The 19248-nt window shown below is 40.6% G+C and overlaps 1 protein-coding gene across 1 annotated transcript; it reads left to right on the forward strand.

Annotated features, from left to right (window-relative positions):
• Positions 1-535: 535 nt before the first annotated feature.
• Positions 536-1021, forward strand: LOC102666944 (uncharacterized). The gene has a single exon (XM_006605014.1). It carries the CDS (start codon positions 536-538, stop codon positions 1019-1021), a length of 486 nt encoding a protein of 161 aa, XP_006605077.1.
• The last annotated feature ends 18227 nt before the right edge of the window (positions 1022-19248 follow it).

Below are 19248 nucleotides of genomic sequence, written 5' to 3' on the forward strand. Positions count from 1 at the left end.
TTACTCACTAGTTGTGTTTTAATGAGTTATAGAGATTTGATTGTTATAGTCATATTGAATTTGTTTTTCTGATGTCTGCTATACCATGAATTTCAATGCCGGGTCACGGATTATCAGACTGGCCACCTGTATAATTTGTGAAGGGCAATGGAATGATATGGCAAGCAATCAGAAAATGCAAATGATGGAAAGTGGGTGTTAATGTCTCGAGTCATCAACTCTCAAGAGTAACTGAGTAGGAATATGTGATGGTTGTGATTGTTGTGTGATTCTTTGTTTGTGTGTAATCCTTCCACGTCTAACTCCCTGGTGTGTATAGGGAGTGATGGCTGGACGGAATGATCGTGCGATAGCGGATGCCGTTCAAGCCTTAGCTCAGGCTATAGGGAATCCGAATAGAGGAGAAGTTGGTGGAGCTGTTGAGTACCAAGGGTTGGATCGCTTCGAACGAAACAACCCTCCTTCTTTTAATGAAGGATACAACCCTGATGGTGCTTAGAACTGGATAAAGGAAATTGAGAAAATTTTCCGAGTTATGGCATGTCCGGAGAGGCAAAAGGTTGCTTTTGGTACATATACTCTAGTGGAAGAGGCTGAGTATTGGTGGGAGAATACTCGCCAATGCCTAGAGGCTGAAGGTCAAGATGTGACCTGGGATGTCTTCAAGAGAGTGTTTTTGGAGAAATACTTTCCCGAGGATGTTAGGAACAAGAAGGAGATGGAGTTCTTGGAGCTTAAGAAAGGAAGTATGATTGTGGCTGAATATGCGGCCAAGTTTGAGGAGCTGGTGAGGTACTTTCCCCATTATCAAGGGAGAGATGGTGAGAGTTCCAAGTGTGTAAAGTTTCTGAATGGCTTACGACCTGAAGTGAAGCAAGATGTGAATTACCATGGTGTCCGTCAGTTCCCACTTTTGGTTAATATGTGTCTGATTTGGGATGAAGACTCCCGAGACAGGGCGGCCTATTATAGGAGTACAAGTCCAATGAGGAACAAAAAGAGTGGGCCTCAACATCGATGAAAACCATATTTGACTCCTTCTAAGCAATATGGTAACCGCCATGAAAATCAGAGGACTGTTGCTAGGGGATTTGCAAGTGGTTGTGGTAGCAAACCCAATACTTTCTCCACTCATATCATTTGTTACAGGTGTGGTAAGCCAGGGCACATCTCCTCGAATTGTCCCAATATAGGCGCAATATGTTTTAATTGTGGACAAAAGGGATACACTCAAAGAGATTGTTCACGACCCAAGAAAAGAGCAAAATGGTGGAGGCCCGAATGACCAAACTAGACATCCAAAGACCACGGGAAGAGTCTTTACCCTTAATGGTGCTGAAGCTTCGAAATCCAAAGATCTAATCCAAGGTAGATGTTTCATAAATGGGATTCCTTTGCTTGTGTTGTTTGATTCTAGTGCCACCCATTCCTTTATATCTTGTTTGTGTGTAGAAAAACTTAAGCTTTCTGTGTCTTCTTTAAATATAGATCTAGTGGTAGAGACCCCTACTAGTGGTTCTGTGTTAACTTCTTATGTGTGTTTGAATTGTCCTGTGGAGATTTCTGGTAGAACATTCTTGATTGATTTGATTTGTTTGCCTTTGAGCCAGATTGATGTTATTCTTGGTATGGACTAGTTATCTTCCAACCATGTCTTGTTGAACTGCTTTGATAAAAGTGTGGTGTTTGATGATTCTAGAGTGAGTAAGGATATGATGTTTATCTCTGCCAACCAAGTTGTGACATCTTTAAAGGAAGATGGTCAAGTATACATGATCTTGTCTAGCCTGGAAGTAGAGACAAAGGTTTCTATGTGTGACCTCCTTGTTGTTACAGAGTTTCCGGAAGTGTTTCCTGAGGATATATCCGGTCTGCCACTGTCGCAACGTGCCCTTTCGCGGGCGAGCGAGGGCGAGGCTCACGGGTGCGCTTTCCAAAGGAGGAAAGATGCACGGAGTCGCCACCAACGTTTATTTGTGGAAAACGTCGGGAAAACCGAAGGAAACCGGTCAAAATAAAAATTCTAAGTTCGGGAGTTATATTTACGTTTGAGGAAGGTATTAGCACCTCTCATGTTTGTCTCAAAGGACAACAACCTATTTTTTTTGAATTGTGGAAATTGTGTTACCTTAACTTTTATTTCTTTTTATTTTTTGAGTTCGACAAAAGCGGGGCTTTTGCTCCTATGTACCCTTCATCAAAGAGGAAATCAGACCTACGTAGTTCTTTCTTAAGCGTGAATCAAACGATTCTTTTTACTTGAAAGGTGATCATTTTTAAGGCGTTGGACCTTAAAAATGATCCATTTTACTTGGTAAGAAACTGAAATGATAAACTTTCAAAACCCTATTTTTTTGTGGACGAGCTTGATTAGGCAAGTTGATTTTAGCCTTAGTTTCACTTTAGTTATTAGTCAATTCAATTAAGAATGAGAAATCCCAAAGAGAAAACGTCCGATTGATTTTTCGCTTTATTTTACTAAAAAGGTATTTTTTAGTTATTATATTATTATTTTACCTCTTTTTTGATTTCCAACGTGGTTACGGCACGACCGAACGGTCGGAATTCATTTTAACAGAAATTAACGGATGATACAATTCAAATGGTCGGTGGGAATTTATTTTATTTTTAGATTAGGCGAGAAACGACTTAAATAAATGACTGAAGCACATCAAAAGGGGGTACGGAAAGTAAATGAAAATGAGAATAAAAATACATGAAACAAAATGTGGACCACCATGGGTACATAGAATGAATTGAAAAGCTCGGTTTGAGGTACTTACCAGTTGAAGACTGAAGAAAACGGAGAACGAACGATGAATGTCGAAGAACGGTTGAAAATCTTCGCGTAATTACTCACGGAAACGTTACAGAAATGTTACGGAAGCGCCTCGGCTTGGATTTTCTTCATGGAAACAATTTTCCTCAGTAATTTCAAGAGAGAGAAGTGCCAAGAAGGCTGAACCCTTTTCTTCTTCACTCCTCCCCCTATTTATAGCAAAATAGGGGAGGAGCTTGCCACCCAGCTCGCCCAGGCGAGCAAGGTTGCTTCCTCCAAAAGCAACAGCCTTCTAGAGGAAGAATCTGGAAGGCCCAAGTGGGCCTGATTGCTATTTGTACCCCTTTTTTATTAAATGCACCCCCTTTACCTTTTTTGGTAATTCTTTTTCCGTAACGTTACGAAACTTTATGAATTTCATAACGATACTTATTTTCCTTCCGCAAGGTTACGAATCTTCACGGATTATGTATTTACTCTTTTTTAGCTTTCGAAGAAGTTACGAAAACTCACGGATTGCGAAAAACACCTCCTTTCGATTTCCGTCACATTACGGAATTTTCACAGATCGCGTAAGCTTGCTTCCTTTTGATTTTCAGCACGTCTCGGGACTTCACATATCGTGCAACAAAGGGTGCCAAGTATCTCGAAGCGGCCAATCAAAGGTTGTATATCATCAAATAATAATCCCCGGACGAAATTAGGGTATGACAGCCACCTGAGAAATAGATAGAGTTTTCCATAGACTTAGTACCTGGTGCTGGACCTATATCCATAGCTCCTTATAAGATGTCTCCTATAGAGTTAGTTGAGCTTAAGAAACAGTTAGAGGAGTTGTTGGATAAGTAGTTTATTAGGCCTAGTGTATCTCTGTGGGGAGCCCCAGTGTTGCTAGTGAAGAAGAAAGATGGAACCATGAGGTTGTGTATGGATTACCGCCAGTTGAATAAGGTAACGATTAAGAATAAGTACCCTTTGCCTAGAATAGATGACCTTATGGACCAGCTGGTAGGAGCTTGTGTGTTTAGTAAGATAGACCTTAGGTCGGGTTATCATCAGATTCGAGTGAAGTCTGAGGATATACCAAAGACTGCTTTTAGGACCCGTTACGGTCACTATGAGTATCTAGTCATGCCCTTTGGTGTGACTAATGATCCAGGAGTGTTTATGGACTACATGAATAGAGTTTTTCACCCTTACCTTGACAGTTTTGTGGTAGTATTTATAGATGATATTTTGGTATACTCCAAGACTAGAGAGGAGCGTGAAGAACATTTGAGGATTGTGTTGCATACCCTTAAGGACCGACAACTCAATGCTAAGTTGTCCAAGTGTGAGTTATGGTTAGAGAAAGTCAGTTTCCTAGGGCATGTGATATCTCAAGGGGGTATAGCTGTGGATCCCTCTAAGATAGAAGTTGTTCTTAAGTGGGAGAGTCCTAAGTATATTTTTGAGATTAAGAGTTTTCTGGGCTTAGCAAGATACTACCGGAGATTCATAGAAGGTTTTTCCAAGTTGGCTCTACCTTTAACTAAACTGACTCGTAAGGGTCAAGCTTTTGTGTGGGATACCCAATGTGAGCATAGTTTCCAAACCCTTAAGGAAAGATTGACAACCGCTCCAGTGCTAGTTTTGCCTAACCCGAGAGAACCATTTGAGGTGTATTGTGATGCATCAAAGATGGGTTTAGGCAGAGTGTTGATGCAAAATGGCCAAGTGGTGGCCTATGCTTCTAGACAGCTTCAAACTCATGAGAGGAATTATCCCACCCATGATCTAGAGTTGGTTGCTGTAGTTTTTGCCCTTAAGATTTGGAGACATTATCTGTTTGGCTCTAAGTTCGAGGTGTTTAGTGGTCATAAGAGCCTTAAATACTTGTTTAGTCAAAAGGAGCTGAACATGAGACAAAGGAGATGGTTAGAGTTTCTTAAGGATTATGATTTTGAGCTTAGTTACCATCCTGTCGCAACGTGCCCTTCACGGGCGAGCGAGGGCGAGGCTCACGGGTGCGCTTTCCAAAGGAGGAAAGATGCGCGGAGTCGCCACCAACGTTTATTTATGGAAAACGTCGGAAAAACCGAAGGAAACCGGTCAAAAATAAAAATTCTAAGTTCGGGAGTTGTATTTATGCTTGAGGAAGGTATTAGCACCTCTTGCATTTGTCTCGAAAGACAACAACCTATTTTTTAGAATTGTGGAATTTGTGTTACCTTAACTTTTATCTCTTTTTATTTTTTGAGGTTGACAAAAGCGGGGTTTTTGCTCCTACGTACCCTCCTTTGGAGAGGAAATCAGACCTACGTAGTTCTTTCTTATGCGTGAATCAAGTGGTTCTTTTTACTTAAAAAGTGATCATTTTAAGGCGTTGGACCTTAAAAATGATCCATTTTACTTGATAAGAAAACTGAGATGATAAACTTTCAAAACCCTATTTTTTGTGGACGAGCTTGACTAGGCGAGTTGATTTTAGCCTTAGTTTCACTTTAGTTATTAGTCAATTCAATTAAGAATGAGAAATCCCAAAGAGAAAACGTTCGATTGATCTTTCGCTTTTATTTTACTAAAAGGTATTTTTTGATTATTATATTATTATTTTACCTATTTTTTGATTTCCAACGTGGTTACAGCACGACCGAACGGTCGAAATTCATTTTAACCAAATTTAACGGATGATACAATTCAAACGATCGGTGGAAATTAATTTTATTTTTAAATTAGGCGAGAAATGACTTAAATAAATGGCTTAAGCACGTCAAAAGGGGGTATAAAAAGTAAATGAAAACGAGAATAAAAATACATGAAACAAAATGTGGACCACCACGGGTACATAGAATGAATTGAAAAGCTTGGTTTGAGGTACTTACCCGTTGAAGACTGAAGAAAACGAAGAACGAACGATGAATCTTGAAGAACGGTCGAGAATCTTCGCGTAATTACTCACGGAAACGTTACGGAAGCGCCTCGGCTTAGATTTTCTTCACGGAACTAATTTTCCTCAGCTATATTGAGAGAGAGAGAAGTGCCTAAGGGGCTGAACCTTTTTCTTCTTCACTTCTCCCCCTATTTATAGCAAAATAGGGGAGAAGCTTGCCGCCCAGCTCGCTCAGGCGAGCAAGGTTGCTTCCTCCAGAAGCAACAGCCTTCTGGAGGAATCTTCTGGAGGGCCCAAGTGGGCCTGGTTGCTATTTGCACCCCCATTTTTACTAAATACACCCCCTGCCTTTTTTTGTGATTCTTTTTTCGTAATGTTACGAAACTTTACGAATTTCATAACGATACTTATTTTTCTTCCGCAAGGTTACGAATCTTTACGGATTATGTATTTACTCTTTTTTAGCTTTCGAAGAAGTTACGGAAACTTACGGATTGCACAAAAACACCTCTTTTCGACTTCCGCCACATTACGGAATTTCACGGATCACGCAAGCCTGCTTCCTTTAAATTTCTGAGACGTCTCGAGACTTCATTTATTGTGCAACAAGGGACGCCAAGTATCTCAAAGCGGCTATCCAAAGGTTGCATGTCATCAAGTAATAATCCCCGGACGAAATTAGGGTATGACACATCCCGGTAAAGCCAATGTAGTGGTTGATGCCTTGAGTAGGAAATCTCTACATATGTCTTCCTTGATGGTTAGAGAGATGGATCTCCTGGAACAGTTTAGAGACCTTAGTCTTGCATGTGAGGTTACTCCTAATAGTGTAAGATTAGGAACTTTGAGGATCACTAGTGAGTTACTAGGTGATATCAGGGAAGGTCAGAAGATTGATCCTTTTCTAAGGACTCAGTTAGAGGCTATAGAGTCAAGAAGGGACAATAGTTTCAATGTTGGATCAGATGGAGTTTTGAGACTTCAAGATAGGATTTGTGTTCCCAATGTGCTTGAACTTAGGAAGATGATCTTAGAGGAAGGACATTGGAGTAATTTGAGCATCCATCTTGGTGCTACCAAGATGTATCAGGATTTAAAGACGATGTTTTGGTGGCCCAACATGAAGAGAGGGGTTAGTGAGTTTGTGTATGCAAGCCTAGTCTGTCAGAAGGCTAAGATAGAACATTAGAGATCTTCAGGGAAGTTACAACCCTTAGAGATACCCCAGTGGAAGTGGGAAAGTATTTCCATGGATTTTGTGGTAGGGCTACCTAGAACCCCTAGAGGTTTAGATTCTATCTGGGTTATTGTTGACAGATTGACTAAGTCTGCTCACTTCATTCCCATTAATATCAGATTTTCCTTGGAGAAGTTGACCACCTTGTATATAAGTGAGGTTGTCAGGTTACATGGTGTGCCATCTAGCATAGTATCTGATAGAGATCCTAGATTTACCTCTAGGTTTTGGGAGAGCTTGAACAAAGCATTGGGAACCAAGCTTAGACTGAGTTCAGCCTACCATCCTCAGACTGATGGCCAAACTGAACGAACCATTCAGTCATTGGAGGACCTTTTAAGAGCATGTGTCTTACAGCAGAAGGGAAGCTTGGAGAGTTTTCTTCCATTGATAGAGTTCACTTATAATAACAGTTTTCACTCTACCATTGGCATGACTCCCTATGAAGCTTTGTATGGTAGAAGGTGTAGGACACCCCTATGTTGGTTAGAGCCCGGAGAAGGCCTCACCTTAGGACCAGAAGTGGTACAGCAAACCACTAAGAAAGTTAAGTTAATTTAGGAAAGGATGAGAACTGCTCAGAGTAGGCAGAAAAGTTATCATGATAAGAGGAAGAAAGATCTGGAATTCGAGGTTGGTGATCATGTATTCTTGAGAGTCACTCCATGGACTGGGGTTGGTCGAGCATTGAAATCCCGAAAACTCACACCTCGCTTAATTGGTCCTTTCCAAATTCTTAAGAAAGTTGGCCCTGTGGCATACCAAATTGCACTACCCCCGTCTCTTTCTAATCTTCACAATGCCTTTCATGTGTCTCAACTCCGTAAGTATATCCATGATCCATCCCATGTGATTGAATTGGATGATGTACAAGTGAAGGAGAATTTGACATATGAAACATTGCCTTTGAGGATCGAGGATAGGCGAACAAAACACCTAAGAGGGAAAGAGATTCTGTTGGTCAAGGTGATCTGGGGAGGCGCATCAAGAGAAGATGCCACATGGGAATTAGAAAGTCAGATGTGAGAAGCTCACCCATCCTTGTTTGAGTAAGGTAAATTTCGAGGACGAAATTTCTAATAGGGTGGGAGAGTTGTAACACCTTGATATATATATATATATATATATATATATATATATATATATATATATATATATATATATATATATATATATATATATATATATATATATATATTAGTAATTATGTTTGATGTTTGATTATTTGTTATGTTATTTTCATCCGTAATTATTTTCAAGGAGGCTAATTTAGTTAATAAAAGGGTGTGGGTAGATAAGGATCTAGCTTCTCAAAGAAGCCTCTTCAGAAAGCTTCTCAAAGAAGCCACGGGGAAGCTTCTTGAAGAAGCCTCTTAATGAAGCTTCTTGAGGAAGCTACATGTAGCTGCCTCGGTAAAAACACTACCCAGCCTTCTTTAACCGTTGGATCTTCTCGAAATTTGGTCTGCAGCTTGACAAGACACTTGGCCACGATCTGACCGTTGGGATCTTTGAGAATATGTCTGGAGTGTGCTCACAGCTTCCGTTCCCGAGAGCATTTCTTATTTAAGCACTTCAGCCTTTGCTTTCGTGTAGCTTAGGAAAAACGTCATTTCTTCTTCTTTCTTTCTTCCAAAGCCATTTCTAATGTTCCAAGCACTTTCTCCATCACCCACAACCACCATTAGCCACCAAAAACCATCGTTGTTCTCCATTGAAACCCCACACCGAGAGGAATCCTCCAACCGAAGCGGAATCTTCCAACTTGGCTTGCGGTTTTGGTAGAGAAAGAAACCCTAATCTTACCTTTCATTTTCTTTCGAGGTAACCATGGTTCTACGCTTGTTTCTTGTTAGTTTCATCTTGTCTTTGCATCTTTTCTGACTTTGGAACCGCCATTGCATGTCTTATGCTTCCTTTGAAAAACCTTAGAGAAAGAGACTTTGTAAACGTTATCCTTTTCATGAAATGCATGTTATTTTCGTAACCTACACTAAACCCCGGTCACATTGGCGTGGTCGGAATTTCCAAATGATGTTCCTCTGTAAAACCCGAAATGCTCTAAGCTCTTTCATGTAGTGATTTGGGTGTTTGATCCAGAGCACTGTTCCTAGCTTTGTTTTCTAAAATCCATACTAAGGTTCCTTCATTTTGTCATGGTAGAGGCTTGCGTGGAATCGACAAGCAAGGACAAAAAGGAATCTTCAAGTGACACGACGAGGAATCTGTGGGGTAGCTCACGATAGGTAAGGAGAGTTTATTATAATATTTACCGTTTTAACACCATAGTTAGGGTCAGGGAACCTAGCCATGAGGATATCTGCCTGTCCCTGTTGCATGCTGATTTTTCTTCAAAGAAAATTACGTTTTAACTAATGGGATGCGATATATATATATGTGTGTGTGTGTGTGTGTGTGTGTGTGTGTGTGTGTGTGTGTGTGAAATGCGATTTGTTGTTGATGTCGCTATTAAGGATTTTAATTGATATGTGATGATAATTATAATTATGATGATATTGATTTGAGATGACGTTGTTAATAAAGACCATGTCAACATGAATTGTTATTATTGATGAATATGTGAATATGAAATGAGGTTGTTGTTATTGTTGATAACGTCATTGAGATGAGATGATATTTATGTTGTGAATGACATGGAAATGGAATGTTGATTGATGTTGGAAATGCATTGGCATGTGCATATTGTGTATGTTTGTGGGGGGCACTATGCACTGACCTTCCAGGGTCTTTGGCACTAGCTTTTGGCCACGTTCATACGTTGGATGTTGTGTATGATCGTGGGGGGCACTGTGCACTGACCTTCCAGGGTCTTTGGCACTAGCTTTTTGCCACGATCATACATCGTATGGAGTGTATGTCATGGGGGGTAGAGTGCACTGACCTTGTCGGATGGCCCAGACGTGGGTAACTAACATGGTTAGAGAACCTGAGCATTTCTGAGGGGATGCTTAGGCGCTTTAATTGGTCCATGGTATTTGGCACTTACTTTTGGCCGTGATCATAGCTCATACGACACAGGAAATAGAGCAACTGTGGCCAAGTGTTTCGTGCACAACCGGGTGGTCTCGACACACCTTTGGACTCCCAGGCTGATCACCTATGGGAGGGGGGCTGTTACATGCACAACCGGGTGGTCTCGAAACACCTTTGTGCAGTCTTGATTGGATCCATGGATGGATGATGAGTAATTGTTGGATGTGGATGATGAATATTTGTTGGATATGAGTGTTGAATAATGATTGTTGTGTATGCTCATCATGTTTGCCTATGTTCCTGGCTAATTATGGTTATTTGGAATTGGTATTGGTTCTTTTTATAATAAACTCACCCTTGCAATTTTGTATCATGTGGTTGATACCTGTGATGATCACGAACCTTGTTCGTGGGAGCAGAATGACAGTGGCAGGGTACAGGAAGTAAGATTCTGGTGAGGAGCCGCAGAGCCGACGTGATGACGTTGGCATTATTTTGGGAGAGAGTTGTGTTTTGTAATCAACTCCTCCGTTTTTGATTTTTAAGTTTTATTTTGTTGAGTTAAAGATGTAAAACTAGGATTTTTAATTATATCTATGAACATATTTAATTTTCGTTATGTGTATGACATGTACCGAATTATTGTTTGTATGTAATTATGCATATTCACTTAAGTAATGGCGTGTTGTTGGATGAATTTATGTTGTGACAAAATCACTTCTATTTTCATATTCAAAAATTAAGGAAGTTCTTTTTCTAAAAAAAAAATTGAAATCATCGAATATTAGAGTGTGGATACCATAGCGACTAGGTGGGTCGTTACAAATAGGACGTGCTTAGCCTGATTACAAAAGCTTAAAAATAGTAAGAGAGTTGATCTTAGCACAGCAGGGCACGCTTAGCTCAACCTCCATGAACATAACAAGGGCTTAGCGCAGCAGCCTTATTCAAAGGTTGAAAAATTGAAGCAAAGTGGTCAGGCTAAGCACTGATCCAAAAATTTTTAAAAAAATCTAAGTGTCTGAAACACTAATGATGCTTAGCACACAAACACGCTTAGCGAGATCGTTTATGTTCATCAGCAGGGATGAATGTGCTTAGCGCGAAATGGTTGGCTTAGCGCGATCATCTGGCTAAGTGAAGCAGGCACGCTTAGCGCATTCATCGCTATTTACAGAAAAATTAATCACAATCGCAAGCAATTATCCGAACTACATGCATGAGATACAAAATGAAAAGGAGAAAAGGGAAAGAAAAGCTAGGTTGCCTCCCAGTAAGTGCCTTTTTAACGTCATTAGCTTGACGCATCTTCCTATTATTCTGGTTTGAAGTGTAGAATAGTGTTCAATCTTTCCATAGCTCCACCATGATATTGCTTCAACCTTTGTTCATTCACTACCCATGTCCTGCGAGGATCTTTTGAGTTGAAAAGCAACACCTGTTGTCCTAGTTGAAAGTCCTTCTTGAGCAGCTTTTTATCATGATACTTTTTTACCATTTCTTTATATAGCCTAGTATGCTTTATATTCCATCTCCACTAGTGATGTAGCTCCATGTGGAGCTTGTAGGCCTTGGATCTTCTTCATCAATAAAGTCCTTTGCTTCTTGAATTTTAATGGCAGTGGAATGGAGAAGAAGAAGAGTTGAGATGACAACGGGTGATAAGACTTGCCATACACCATCTGAAATGGAGATAATCTTATTGGAGTCTTGAATGTCGTTTTGTACGCCCATAAAGCATCATCTAGTTTGATAGGCTAGTCCTTTCTAGTAGAAGCTACAGTCTTCTCCAAAATCTTTTTCAATTCCATGTTCGATACTTCTGCTTGCCCATTGGTCAAGGGGTGATAAGGTGATGCTACTTTGTGTGTCACATTATATTGCTTCAACACCTTTTGTAGCTGATTATTGCAAAAGTGTGTGCCTCCATCGCTAATCAGAATTCTGGGCACCCTAAATCTTGAGAAAATGTTCTTCTTCAGAAACTTTACCACCGTCTTAGCATCATTATTCGAGGTAGCCACTGCTTCAACCCATTTAGAGACATAGTCAAGAGCCACTAGTATATATTCATTGCCAAAAGACGAAGAGAATGGACCTACAAAATCAATCCCCCAGCAATCGAATACCTCAACCTCAATAATATTCTGTAGAGGCATTTCATTTCTTCTTGATATACCCCCCATCCTCTGACATTGATCACAGTGTAGCACATGTTGGCGAGCATCTTTGAAAAGCGTGGGCCAAAAGAATGCAGATTGCAAAACCTTGGTCATCGTCTTATCTCCACCATAATGGCCACCACATGGAGAGTTGTGGCAATGCCATAATATGTTCTTGGCCTCTTCTTGTGTCACACATCTTCGTAGGAGATTGTCAGCTCCTATCTTGAATAAGTACGTATCATCCCAAATATAGAATTGGGCATCATGTAGGAGTTTCTTCCTCTGCTGCCAAGTTAAGTCCTTTGGGATGATTCCTGCAACTTTGAAGTTGGCCATATCGGCAAACCAAGGTCTCTCACTCACCAAGAATAATGGTTCATCAGGGAATTCATCTCTAACTTCAGCTTCTTTCGATATGACTTCCTCATTCACCAATCTAGACAAATGGTCCACTATAATGTTTTTCGATCCCTTTTAATCCCGAATTACCAAATCAAATTGCTGTAGCAGCAAGATCCATCTTATCAATATAGGTTTGGAATCAGCCTTGTTGAGCAAATATTTAATAGCCGCATGATCGGTGTAGATGATAACTTTTGAGCCTACCAAATAAGATCTAAATTTTTCAAGTGCATAGACAATTGCCAGCATTTCTTTTTCTGTGGTAGCATAGTTCACCTGTGCATCATTTAGAACCTTGCTCGCATAGTATATAGCATGAAAATTATTTCATTTCCTTTGTCCAAGAATTGCACCTATGGCATAGTCACTCACATCACACATCAACTCAAATTCTTGTCTCCAATCTGGTGCTGTAATTACTGGAGTAGACACTAATTTGGTTTTCGGAGCATTAAATGCTTCCGTGCACTCTTCATTGAACACAAAAGCAACATCTTTATTGAACAAATTGCTAAGTGGTTTGGTGACTTTTAAGAAATCTTTATGAATCGCCTGTAGAACCCTACATGTCCTAAGAAACTTCTCACTCCCTTGATATTCATTGGAGGAGGAAGTTTCTCAATTACATCAATCTTTGCCTTGTCCACCTCTATTCCCCTGATGTGCCATTATTTTCTCCTCTTTCTTAACCCTTTTTGCACCATTTTAATTACTGATTAGTCTTAATTGTCAAATTAATTATGCAGTTTTATCATTTGGGCCTATTGGACTAACTTTGTGTTTTTAATTTAATTTCAAGAGAATTATAAGCAATTGGGCTTGAATCCAGAATTGGGCTTGGACTTGAAGAGAGCAGACAATTTTATCAAATCTTATCTTATCTAGATTTTATCTAATCTAGACATTATTTCATCTAGATCTTATCTTATCTTATTTAGATTTTATTTCACCTAGATTTTATTTTATCAAATCTTATCTTATCTTGTCTAGATTTTATTTTATTTATGGGCTTGGACTTAAAACAGATTTGTAAGCTTTGGGGCTGAAAATATATATAACAGCACCAAGGCTCTAGTTTGAGCTCTCTTCTCTTTCGTCTTTAGTTTTAGGCTTCTCTTCTTCTTTTAGACACTTTTTCGTTTTGCAATTCCAGTTGTTACTTTTCATTTTAGCAATAAAATTTCGTTCTCTGTTGATTAATGGAAGGCTAAGTCTCCAGTGTTGTTTTCTCTTGAGGATCAAGCACAACTCTCTTTGAGGTTCTATTATTACTATTAAATTCTCCTCAGTTTTTCCTCTTCACCAATTACTCTGTATTTGTTGCTATTAATTCATGCATGCTTAGTGATGTAAGCTCCATTGGAGCTTGTAGGCCTAGGATCTTCTTCATCAATGGATTCCTTTGCTTCTTGGAAGATAAATGCCAGCGGAATGGAGAAGGAAGAGAGAGAGGAGACGCCACTTCAAGGAGAAGATGAGTCTAGAAGAAGCTCACCACCATAGGAGGCCATGGATAAGAGCTTGGAGGAAGAAGGAGATGAATGAAGGGAGAGGGAGAGAAGAGCACAAAATTTTGTGCTCTAAAAGAGCTTTGAGATCTGAAGTTAATATTCAAATGATCAAAGTTGAAAAAATGCACAGACATGACCTCTATTTATAGCCTAAGTGTCACACAAAATTGGAGGGAAAGTTGAATTTCAATTCAAATTTCACTTGAATTTGAAATTGAATTTGCCAAGCCAAACTTTGGAGCCAAAATTTCACTAATTATGATTAGTGAATTTTAGTTATGGTTCAGCCCACAAATCCAAGATCAATTCCAAGATTCTCCACTAAGTGTGCTTAGGTGTCATGAGGCATGTAAAGCATGAAGGACATGCACAAAGTGTGACTATATGATGTGGCAATGGGGTGTAGTAAGCAAATGCTCACCTCCCCCTCTAAAATTTAATTGGATTGGGCTTCTACCAATTCAATTAAATTTATTTCCAACCACACACATCAAATATTCACTTAGTGCATATGAAATTACAAAACTACCCCTAATACAAAAACTAGTCCAGGTGCCTTAAAATACAAGGGCTGAAAAATCCTATATTTCTTGGGTACCCTACCTACAATATGGAGCCCTAAATACAAGGATCAAACATAATGACATCCTTATCTAATATGTACAAAGATAAGTGGGCTCATACTTAGCCCATGGGCGCGAAATCTACCCTAAGGCTCATGAGAACCCTAGGGCCTTCTCTTGCATCTTTGGCCCAATCTTCTTGGAGTCTTCTATCCAATACCCTTGGGGGGTAGGATTGCATCACTTAGTGCTTGATTAATTGTCTCTGCGCTTAATTTACGTTCATGCTTAATGATCGTTCATGATTAATTGGTGTATGTGCTGCTTAATCACATAATGAATGCCTTATGTTAAATTTCGCTTAGTAATTTAATTTAGGGTTGGATTAAGTGGTTGAACTGATAAAGGATAAACTCTCGTAACCTAGGATAACAGACTTGCTTGTGAATCAAGGGGAAGCAACATGTTTTAATTCTGCTATTTTCGAATTCACATCTATTCGTTGTTTAATTTACAAAAGCAAACAACCCCCCCCCCCCAATTCTTTACTATTTTCCTACTATCTGTTATGAATATTTGGTTTATCATTGCTCGTTGGGAAACGACCTAGGATCACTTCCTAGTTATTGCATTTTAATGTTTATTTGATTCGGATACGGCCTCGATCAAATTTGGCACCGTTGCCAGGGAGCAATGTCCAAAGGTTCATAATAGCTAGTGATTCGTGTTTTATGTTTAGTTGTTTTAAGTTTTCGTGTTGTGTTAGTGTCATTTAGTGTCTTGTTATTTTGTTTAGTGTGGTGTTTTGTTTTAGTTTTTCTGTTCAGCACTTTCCCTGTTTCAGTTTTTGTGTTTTGCTGTGTGTCGCAACCTACCCTTCGACGAGAGGGCGACGCGAGACTCACGGGTGCGTCTTCCAAGAAAGGAAAATTCGCGGAGTCGCCACCAACGTTTATTTGAGGAAAACGTCGGAAAAACCGGAAAGGTGTGGCCTACGAACTTTAAGTGTGAAAGGTTCGGGAGTTGTATTTACACACGGGGATGGTATTACCACCCCACGCGTCCGTCACAAGGGACGACAACCTTTAATCATGTGTGCAAATATGATTTCGATTTGTTTTATTTTCCCTTTTACGTTTTTATGTCTTTTTATACCTTTTGTATTTTTTATCTTTTTGTGGTCGACAAGGGTGTTTCCCTTGCTCCTACATATTCCTCAATTGTGGTAAGGAAATCAGACCTACGTAGTTCTTTGAGAACTAAACGTTGGTTAAGTTATTTTTTATCTTTTTTTGAAAGATATATTTTGACTGAACAAAAGGTCGTTTTAAGGCGTTGGACCATTAAACAATCTTTCGATTCTTTTGAAAGGAGAGAAAACATTAAGGCATTCGGCCATTAATGATCTCTTGATTTTTTGAAAGAGGTGACAAAGTTATATGTTGACTTTAGGCTTTTAAAATTCCATGTTTAATAAAAGCCAAGAGGATTATTCCAAGGCGTTGGACCTTAAAATGGTTTTTAGGTGATGACAAAAGCTTGATTTGTGATCCCAAAGAAAAACATCAAATTGATTTTTTTTAATTATTTTATTTAAAGATATTTTTTATTATTATATTATTATTTTGCCTCTTTTTGGTTTTAAACGTGGTTACAGCGTGAAAGATCAGTCAGATTTTATTCTAACAGAGATTAAAAGATATTGCAACTCAAATGATCGGTGGGAATTTATTTTATTTTTTATTAGGCAAGAAAACGACTAAAATAAATGGTTAAAACACGTCAAAAGGGGGTACGGAAAGCAAACGAAATAAAAATAAAAGCACGCGAAACAAGTGGGGACCACTAAGGGCACATAGAATGAATTGAAAGGTTCGATTTCGGGAACTTACCGGTTCAAGACTGAATAACGAACGAAGAACGATGAAGAACGATGGAAAACCTTCAGAAATCGCCCACGGAAACATCTCGGAAGCGTTACGGAAGCGCCTCGGCTTGGATTTTCTTCACGAAAACAATTTTTCTCACTAATTTCAAGTGAATCCCAGATACCAGGACGATTGAACGAATTTGCTCTGTCCTCTTTCCCCTATTTATAGGGGAAAAGAGGGAGGTGGTTGCCGCCTAGCTCGCTGAGGCGAGCTGGGTTCCTTCCACCAGAAGGCACCGCCTTCTGTTGGAACACCCTGGAAGGTCCAAGTGGGCCTGATGGCTATTTGCACACCCCTATTTACTAAATACACCCCTCTTTGCCTTTGTTTGCTAATTCTTTTTCTTTAACGTTACGGAACTTTACGAATTACGTAACGATACTTGTTTTCTTTCCGTAATGTCACGAAACTTTACGGATTATGCAACCATCCCCCCTTTGACTTCTGAAATCTTACGGAACTTTACGGATTGCGCAATAATGCTTCCTTTCGACTCCCGACATGTCGTAGAACTTCATGGATTGCCTAACGATGGGTGTTAAGTACCTCGACGCGGCCAAGCGAAGGTTGCATCCCACCAAACATATGGTCCCCAGACAAAATTAGGGTATGACAATTGCCCCTATTTACTTGTCTTTTATTGGAGATAAAAGGGAAGTAAAGATAAGACACTAATTTCGTTCGAGCGGAACATCATTCGGCCGATCAATATCCCAGCCAGCGGAACCTGTCGTTCAGAAAGAAAAGAAAAGGCATCAGAAGCGTCAACAAACTTCAGTGTTTTGAAAACGACAAAGTTGGACGACCACAACACTTCCCTTCGCCATTGCACCCGATCGTCTCTGCCCAGTAGAGAAGAATCTCGTGTGTCGTTGGGCTTGAATGTTTCCGGACAACGAGAGCAAAAACCCTGCAAAAATTTTGAAAATGATCAGCACCGAACGACCAACATCATCCTGATACCGCCGAATTTGTTCCCCTCAGTTGACGAAAGGTGCGGATGACCATAAGGTATTCCCGCGTGTCACCTGACTTCGCGGGTTACAACGACAAAAGGTGTAGGAGACAATGTTAGTCTCTGTGCGTCAACGGGCTCGTTTGACCCTGGTTGACAAAAGGTGCGGGTAACCATAAGGTAACCCTGCGTGTCACCAAACTTCACAGGTCAGGACGACAAAAGGTGTAGGAGACAATGTTAGCCTCTACATGTTATCATGCGCTGAGTCTTAGAGATAGCAAAAGAATGTTTATACGGATAACCACTTGGGTATTTCCGCCTGCCCCCTAACTTCACGGGTTAGTGCTTGACAGATGTAGTCTACGCGGAAGATGACGTAAATCTCCGCGTGTCAACGGGCTCGCTTGCCTCTGGTTGACAAAAGGTGCGGATAACCATAAGGTACCCCCGCATGTCATCGGACCCGCCGTCTATGGATGACAAAGGTGCAAATGACAACGTTAGTCTCTGCATGCTATCAGGCGTTGAGTCTTACAGATAGCAAAAGAATATTTATACGGATAACCATTTGGATATTTTCGCCTGCCCCCTAACCTCACGGGTTAATGCTTGACAGAGGCAGTCTGCACGGAAGATGACGTAAATCTTCGCGTGTCAACGGACTCGCTTGTCTCTGGCTGACAAAAGATGTGGATAACCATAAGGTACCCCCGCGTGTCATCGGACTCGCCGTCTCTGGATGACAAAGGTGCAGATGACAATGTTAGTCTTTGCGTGTCAACGGGCTCGCTTTCCTCTGGTTGACAAAAGGGTGCAGAAGACGATGTTAGTCTTTGCATGCTATCAGGTGTTGAGTCTTACAGATAGCAAAAGAATGTTTATACGGATAACCACTTAGGTATTTCCACCTGCCCCCTAACCTCACGGGTTAGTGCTTGACCGAGGTAGTCTGCGTGGAAGATGACGTAAATCTCCACGTGTCAACGTGCTCGTTTGCCTCTGGTTGACAAAAGGTGCGGATAACTATAAGGTACCCCCGCATGTCATCGAACTCGCCGTCTCTGGATGACAAAGGTGCAGATGACAACGTTAGTTTCTGTGTGTCAATGGGCTCGCTTGCCTCTGGTTGACAAAAGGGTGTAGAAGACGACGTTAGTATCTGTATGCTATCAAGCGTTGAGTCATACAGATAGCAAAAGAATGTTTATACGGATAACCACTTGGGTATTTCCACCTACCGCCTAACCTCACAGGTTAGTGCTTGACAAAGGTAGTCTGCACGGAAGATGACGTAAATCTCCGCATGTCAACGGGCTCGCTTGCCTCTGGTTGACAAAAGGTGCGGATAACCATAAGGTACCCCCGCATGTCATCGGACTCGCCGTCTCTGGATGACAAAGGTGCAGACGACAACACTAGTCTCTGCGTGTCAACGGGCTCGCTTGCCTCTGGTTGACAAAAGGGTGCAAAAGACGACGTTAGTCTCTGCATGCTATCAGGCATTGAGTCTTACAGATAGCGAAAGAATGTTTATACGGATAACCACTTGGGTATTTCCGCCTGCCCCCTAACCACACAGGTTTGTGCTTGACAGAGGTAGTCTGTGTGGAAGATGACGTAAATCTCCGCGTATCAACGGTCTCCCTTGCCTCTGGTTGACAATAGGTGCGGATAACCATAAGGTACCCCCGCATGTCATCGGACTCGCCGTCTCTGGATGACAAAGGTGCAGACGACAACACTAGTCTCTACGTGTCAACGGGCTCACTTGCCTTTGGTTGACAAAAGGGTGCAGAAGACGACGTTAGTCTCTGCATGCTATCAGGCATTGAGTCT

This window comes from Glycine max, chromosome 19 (assembly GCF_000004515.6).
Source record: "Glycine max cultivar Williams 82 chromosome 19, Glycine_max_v4.0, whole genome shotgun sequence".
Lineage (NCBI taxonomy): Eukaryota > Viridiplantae > Streptophyta > Magnoliopsida > Fabales > Fabaceae > Glycine > Glycine max.

Coding starts and splice junctions, on each gene's coding strand:
- LOC102666944 (XM_006605014.1), top strand. CDS start 536: ATGGCATGTCCGGAGAGGCAAAAGGTTGCTTTTGGTACATATACTCTA.